At 33.0% G+C, this 7,910-nt stretch overlaps 1 protein-coding gene across 1 annotated transcript; it reads right to left on the bottom strand.

Moving 5' to 3' along the window:
• Positions 1-882: 882 nt before the first annotated feature.
• On the bottom strand, positions 883-5,645 carry LOC113520913 (zinc finger protein 569-like). Its single transcript, XM_026906337.3, has 2 exons — positions 5,485-5,645; positions 883-4,582 (listed from the first exon to the last, which is right to left on the bottom strand). The coding sequence occupies exon 2, from the start codon at positions 4,534-4,536 to the stop codon at positions 3,322-3,324; it is 1,215 nt and encodes a 404-aa protein (XP_026762138.2). The 5' UTR covers positions 4,537-4,582; positions 5,485-5,645; the 3' UTR covers positions 883-3,321.
• Positions 5,646-7,910: the final 2,265 nt, after the last annotated feature.

Below are 7,910 nucleotides of genomic sequence, written 5' to 3'. Positions count from 1 at the left end.
GTCATTATCATCATCATACCAGCCGCTATGTGTTCATTGCTGAACACAAGCCTCCCTTATACATAGATTGCAATAAGGAACGGTTTTTTTTTATACAACTTAGAATGGCAAACAAGCTAACGGCCCACCTGATGGAAAGTGGTAACCGTCGCCTATAGACATGAGCAGTACCATGGACATAATAGAGTATACCGTTTCACTCATAATACCCCCCATGCGTTGCCTTTCCCGAGGACTCAGGTGTTATTCTTCTGTACCCTGTAAATTCACGCCATATCCCACCCTTTAAACCGAAACACAGCCATGCAAACACAATTGCTTCACGGTTGAAACACGAATGGGACAGAGGTACCCAAGCAATCGACTTTTGTACAAAGTCTCCCTCTAATACAGTCCTAAGTTATCTGCATCCACGGACTCTCAACAATTGCAATTTGACAATAGTTGTTTTAAGGGCGGGAAGGAATTGTTAATAATGGGATCTAACAGCCCCATTACTAATAATATACCATATCAGGTCGGCATCCACGTGGCTCCCCCTGGAAACCATCGTGGTTAATTCTTGTGAAATTCGTCACGATGGGTTAACTGACCTGCTTTCATTCTCATCTATCACTGGTGCCCCGCCAGCGTATACCAATAACGCAGGCGGGGTAACCATTCCATTATTATCCATTAAAAAAAATAGTTATTTTAAATTCACCACAACAAGAAGGTGGCGGGCTCACGAAAAAAAAAAGCAACTTGTGAGTGACTGTTTTTCAACGTTTTTTTTTTTTTTTCTACAGATCATGAGTAAAATTTACAACACTATATGGGAATAGGGACCGAATGAAAATAAAATCTTTGAGTGGTAGGATAAAATAATAAAAAATAAACGACGACATTTCTACAACTTATATTTTTTATTGAGACATCTTAAAATATGAAAAAAAAACATGTATGTATACTACATAAGTAAATTCTCAATCGTTCCGCCAGCAACATAATTTAACAAAAATTTAATTTAATACAATTTAATTTCTCAAGATCTTTTATTTCAGTCAGCATTCATTTAAATATAGTAGTAATATAAATATATATATATAGAAATCTCATGTCACAGTGTTTGTGGTCGCACTCCTCTAAAAGGGTTCGACCGATTTTTATGAATTTTTTTATGTATATTTGATAAATATGAAAATAGGTTGTATAGTATATTTCATACTGTTAGGTGATTAGGACATCCTAATCACCTAGGACAGGGACATCCCTATCCTTAATTTATATGACAAAACAATGTTTGCCGGATCAAAAAGTTATAATTTTTACTTTTTAATTATCAAAAAAAAATTTGAAATAAAAAAACAAATTAACGGTCATTGGATAGAAGCTGGTTATGTTCGGCTAGACATTAATAGCACCATGGATATTGCAGAATACACAGTAACGCCCATGGTACCCCTTATGCTTTGGGAGAAAGGGATTGTTAGTAATGGGATCTAACAGCCCCGTTATAACTTTCCAGCCAGTTTTATTGCAGGCCATATCTGTGACCTCCCTGACATTACATGACACGTAATTTTTCCAGAGATGGAAAATGTAAAATGCACCTAATGTTTCTAACTACAACTGGCTCGGAAATAATAAAAAAAAAATTGCATTTAAGAATATGCTACAAAAGGCAGTAGCATTCTTTACATCCATGACTATTAATATACCCTATCAGATCGATCTCCACGGTTTCCCCTGGAAACCATCGTGGTAATTATGAAATTATCACAATTGGCCAACAGACCTCACCAGTGAGCACTAGTGTACATCGATAGTTCAGGGTTACTATTTCATTTTCATCCATAAATCTCTTATGCATTACCATTCTTTAAGGACTATCATTAAGAAAAAAATACTTGACAGGAGCCAGTGTTATGAACTACTGATATACTGGGGGAAAAAAGGATTGTTAGCAATGGAGTTAGACAGCCCCATTGCTAGCAATATACCTTATTAGGTCGACCTCCATGGTTCCCCCAGGAAACCATCGTGAACAATTCTTGTTGAATTCGTCACGATGGGCTAACTGACATGCTTCATCCTCACGTATCATTCTTCTCTGGTACCCCGCCGGTGTATACCGATAGCGCGGGTGGGGTTACCATTTCATTATGATCCATTTAAAAAAAAAAGCTACTGATATACTTCTCAATATAGCACGGTGCAAGTGAGTAATCACAAAAAAAAAAAAAACGTAGAAAAAATATATTAGAATACATTTGATGCAGTAAAAAAATTTTATTCTGAGAAAGTACCAGTTATGTGTACTTTTACTCCAAAAATTTTACTCTTATGCAACTCAGAATGGCAAACAAGCTGTCGGCCCACCTGATAGAAAGTGGTAACCGTCACCAATAGACATGAGCAGTACCATGGACATAACAGAGTATACTGTTTCGCCCACGATACCCCCCATGCGTTGCCATTCCTGAGGACTCAAGTGTTATACAATAGAGTTCTGTTACTCAAGAAAGTTCTTTTATAATACTTAAAATATCATCAAATCTCCTCATCAAAGTGTAAGAAGATGCATGAATAATTGTTATAAAGCTCGAGAACACCTAACTACATATTAATAGACCCATTTATTTTACCATTATTAATCCTTCTTTGCATGATTTTTTTTATTGGTCAAATAAATCAAAGTGATCAAATTCATGTTCAAAACTAAAGGAAAAATGGTAAAAAAAATAAATTTGACAGCTATGTTTTTTTCTGCAATGGACATTAAAAAGGTATCCAGACATGATCAACTTAAAGTGAAAATGTTCTTTTATATATAATAAAAATATAATAATAATAATATATAATTTTTGGGTGTTCAATGTTATGATGGAAATTTCCACCATTATGCAACGAAGGGTTAACATATTTAAGATTACCTCCTAGAGGAGGTGGGGCCTGGTCCCTTAAAAAAGCCTACATATTCTTAGTACTATGTCTTTACACATAATTTATGTAAATATTTATTTTAATTTCTGTCTTGCACTACTACTGCCCACTCACTACTTCCTATGCCACTGCATTAGGTTGACTGGAAGAGATCTCTTAAACTTAGAGATAAGTTCACCTTTGCTAACATTGTTATTAACTTATTGTTGTTACTGTATGTTTTAGTGCAATAAAGAATATATATATATATATATAATTTGGAAACACTTCACAGATCCTTCACAGATGGACACCAAACAATTCTGGAGTGGGCACAGTTCATGCTTAAAAGTGTCTATGCCACTCATCTTTTTAATAGTGAAGAGTCATCATTTATTTATTGATGACAATAACTGTTCACTTCATTAGTTGACTACCTTCGCCGAATATGTCAAGATGCGATTCCCAGTGCAAGAAGAAATTGAAGTCAAGTCCCACCACGTTCTTACACTTCCTGCACCTATACTTCTGACCTGATGTGATATCTTTGTTAATCACTCTAACTGGAATGAAGGTTTGTTTTATATGCGACTTTAAATGGATTATCAGTACAGTATAATTTATATACCTCTTGTTACACTCTGGACACGTTAATTTTTCAATTGCATGCTCTTTGTATAAGTGCATAAGGTACTTTTTCAATTGCGAATAGTCTTTACAACATCTAGTACACCGGAATTTGTCATAGTCCATAATATTTATGTGTCTCCTCTTAAATTCGCTATGTTCCTCCATATGTACTTTATATTCTTTACTGTTACCCTCGAATTCGCAACGCACACATTGGTACAGTTTGCCGCTACGATTTCTCTTATATTTCGCCGCTTTGCACTTCTGTATATGCTGTTTATATTTCTTGTGCACCCCTTCGAAATTACATTGATTGCATTTATATATTTTTTTCTGATGACTCATTTTATATTGTTTTATTGCTTCACATTCCATTACATGTTGCTTGTATTCTCTATGTGTAGATTCGAACTCGCATCGTCGGCATTTGTATAACTTTGCGAAATACTCAGACTCTATATCCTCTACGGAACTATCCTCATCAGTTGAATCATCACTGTTTGAATTATTAACATCATCATTGCCTACTTCTTCGGGTTCATCTTTAACTTCTGCTTTGAAATTTGCATTTGTATTTAGAAGATCAGAAATTTGAAAAGCATTTGACTGATAATGAAATTCTTCAAATACATATTCCTCTTTTTCTTGTTTAATTTGTAGAAAGCAAATTTTATTTGTTTTTGCCACATCAGTTCTGTGATTTAAAGTTACATCTATATTTTTGTTTAAAGCCTCTCCCATCATGTCATTTTGTTGCAAGTGTTCACATTTATCAGTTTCCATTTTGATAGTCTTGTTTGTTTTATAAATTTCCTTTTCGTCCTGCACAGGCACACCATTATCATCTATTTCTACTTTCACAGCTTCGATTTTCACATTTTGTATTGCTATTTCATTGCTTTTACTTTTTCCCACTTCATTTTCATCAATTATTTCATCTTTGATCTTCACTCCATTATGCAGTTCCAATTTTGAGTTTTCTGATCTCTGTGTTACAGACATGTTTCCTCTGTTATTGCTTTCTGACACTGGATGTTTAAATCAGTACCTGGAACAACCATTTATCATATGGTTAAGTTTGATTATTTGTTTACCTTAACGGTGTATGCCTGAGCATATTACTTTGTGTAAAGGAGGCAATATTACCTAATTCCTAAATTAGCTGGTCAGGCCAGTTGAACTAATTTACATATGTAAATTGGTTCAACTGGCCTGACCAGCTAATTTAGGAATTAAACTTTTCTGAATTAGCTAAGGTCTGGATTGTGCCCTTTTTTTTCACTAGTACTCCACTAGAGTATACTGATAGTGTAGATGGGATTATCATTCCATTTTCATACATCCAAAAAATACCATACTATAATTTAGTAAGCATGTACTTTGGGGGGAAGAGATTTTAGTAATGGAGAGGTTAATCCCCGTCCTCATCCATATCTTATCAGGTAGACCTCCACATGGTTCGCCCTGGAAACCATTGTGACTAATTTATTGTTGAATTTGTCGCAATAGGTTAACTGACCTGCCTTTTCATCCTCACCTATCAACCTTCAGAGGTGCCTCGCCAGTGTATACCGATAGCGAAGGCGGGGTTACCATTCCATTATCATCTATCAAAAAAGAAGCATGTACAATCTTAATAAAAGACTAATTTATTTGCTTTAGTTTAGAGCCTGGGCCATTATGTTATCACACAAAGTTAAAATGCAAAATCTTCGAGGTTTTAAAAAGAGACTTCAAATGGTTATCAGAAAAACAATTTTAATGAATTTTAGATATTTTGACTAGAATAAATTAATTATAATTATTTAATCATGTAATATTTCACAGTGTTACTCAAAATTAGACTTAATTTTGGAAATATGATGACAAATTAAGCCAAACTTTCTTGTAACTTTGTTCCATTAGTCTCAGACATTTTATTCCACTTGTATAAGTGATATAATTACTTACTTTAATAAAAAGGTCAACTATTATCTGATTATATAGAAATTTTATGACATTATAAAGGCTAATTTTTATCAACTAAAATGAAAACTATACTTAAAACTAAAATTTATTTCAATTAAAATACACATAAACAGATGGAAAGAACATCGCGTCACCTTTATAGAAATTTGGTTAATTTTTTTTTTTTTTTAGTACGTTTGTTCCGTTTGGAACAGGCTAAGGTCGGAGACCATGCTGCCTAGTCTTCAAAAAGATAATTTGTCTGGAATTTTATTTTTCTAATGTCGCTTCAATTATTGTCATAATCTTCAATATTTCATTTGTCAAATCCGGTAAGTACATTTTCATAAATATCTTTTCTTGAGTTTTCTTAAACCAGTGGATTTATCAAATTAAAAATAAATAATTATAAAAAATCATTGTCTTGCAATTCAATAAAAGTATTCTTATAGCTCCTTGAATGTTGTAGTAATATAAGTGAAAATAGCTTTGAAACAAGAAGGAAATCTTAAGAGAAGCGGGATTGAGTGCGGGATATTTTCGGGTTTTTTGAAGATAATCCTAAGTTCGTCAAACATAATGTGTCTTTGAATGACAAATTCAGAGCAATCAAAAAAAAGGTGATGTAGAGATTGGGCTGTATTTGAGTTACACCATGTGCATGATGGGGAAGCGATCATGCCCATTCGGTGCAGGTGTTCGTTGAAATGTCCGTGGCCGATTCGTAATCTACAAATATTGGTGTAAAATTTTCTGTTTGTGTCCTTTCCTTTGCAGAACCACGGTTTTCCAATACGCCAATTAATTTTGCGGTACCATTTGCCTTTAGTCTGTAATATTTGAGTCCAATGCTCCTCCCATTTAGTTGTAACGATTTTATGTATTCCAATACTACAATCTGAGTAACAAAGGGGTAAATCTTGAACACGAGCAGCACTTGAATTAATAATTTTAGCCAAAGTGTCTACTTGTTCATTCCCAAACACTCCAATATGTGAAGGGGTCCAGATGAAGATAATATCTTTTCCATATATAGTACAGAGATGATAATATTTATTACGAATTTCTTGAATTAAGTAGTTTGATGATGAAATGAATGTGTTATTTTTTAATGCCATAAGAACACTCATACTATCTGTAATTATAATCCATTTCGAATATAGTACCTGTTTTTCTATGTATTCTAATGCTAAAAATATAGCTTTTGCTTCTGCTGTGTAAATACTAGCCAAAGTTGAAATTTTATAACCGTGACCAAATCTATTTGACAAATCGTAAAAAGCCACTGAAGTGCTAAGTGCATTTTTGGAACCATCTGTATATATCTGCCTGTAGTCAATAAATTCTGATAAAGTCTCATACATATCGTGCTTTTCTTTTATGTCTTTACGTATAACAATTTTGATTTTACAGAACTTACTCTCATAAAGGCCATTATAACAAGGAAGTATCTTACTACTATAGATGTTATATTCATCTCGTAAATTCAAATCATTGACAATAGTTTTATTCAAAAACATAGAAATGGGGCAATTTAATAATTTGAGTATGAGTGGGTTATTGGAAACTGAAAAAACTTTGAAGAGAAATTTGAGTTTTAGGTATTCGAAACGAAGAAGGATAGGAGGCAAATTACATTCTACTTGCATTGAGATAATTGGAGAAGTATACATAGCACCTAAAATAAGTCTTAAATTCATATTTTGAATTTTTTCGAGTTTTTCTACTAATTTATGTTCTGAGGCATAACAAAAGAAAGCGTAATCAAAATTACTTCTAACAAGAGATTTGTAAAGTAAAAGGATAATTTTAGGATCAGCTCCCCAGTTACGACCAATTACAGATCTTATTATATTAGTGGCTCTTAAAGCACGATCTACTAAGCAATCAACGTATAGATCCCATTTTAAATTTTGATGAAAAATTACCCCCAGAAATTTAACGCTACAGTCTGTTGGAAGAGTTTGATTATTATATATAATATTCATTAATGGAACATATTTATGAACTTGATGAAAAACAACTACTTTACTTTTGGTTAAACTAATATCGAGGGAAAGAAGAGAAAAATATTTCTCAAGTCTTTTTAATGACTCATTTAACACTAATTGCATATCAATAATATTCTTTCCTTTTATATAAATTAATAAATCATCGGCAAATTGCAAGTTGTTCACACTGTTTCCTAAAATTGAATTAAGTTTATAGATATATAAAATATATAGTAGCGGGCTTAGAATACCACCTTGACATACTCCTTTAGAGCTTAACCTAGGTCCTATTAATTTACTATTTACTTTAACATACACTTCTCTATTACTAAGAAAATTATAAATCCATTCGATAAGTTTCATTGGAAGAAATGAGGATAAAATCGAAGATAGAACTGTTAAATTTACATTGTTAAAAGCTCCTACGACATCTAAAAA

The sequence above is a fragment of the Galleria mellonella genome, unplaced genomic scaffold (genome assembly GCF_026898425.1).
Source record: "Galleria mellonella isolate WM207_F2 unplaced genomic scaffold, CSIRO_AGI_GalMel_v1 utg158, whole genome shotgun sequence".
NCBI lineage: Eukaryota > Metazoa > Arthropoda > Insecta > Lepidoptera > Pyralidae > Galleria > Galleria mellonella.
This window is presented reverse-complemented; position numbering and strand designations above follow the sequence as displayed.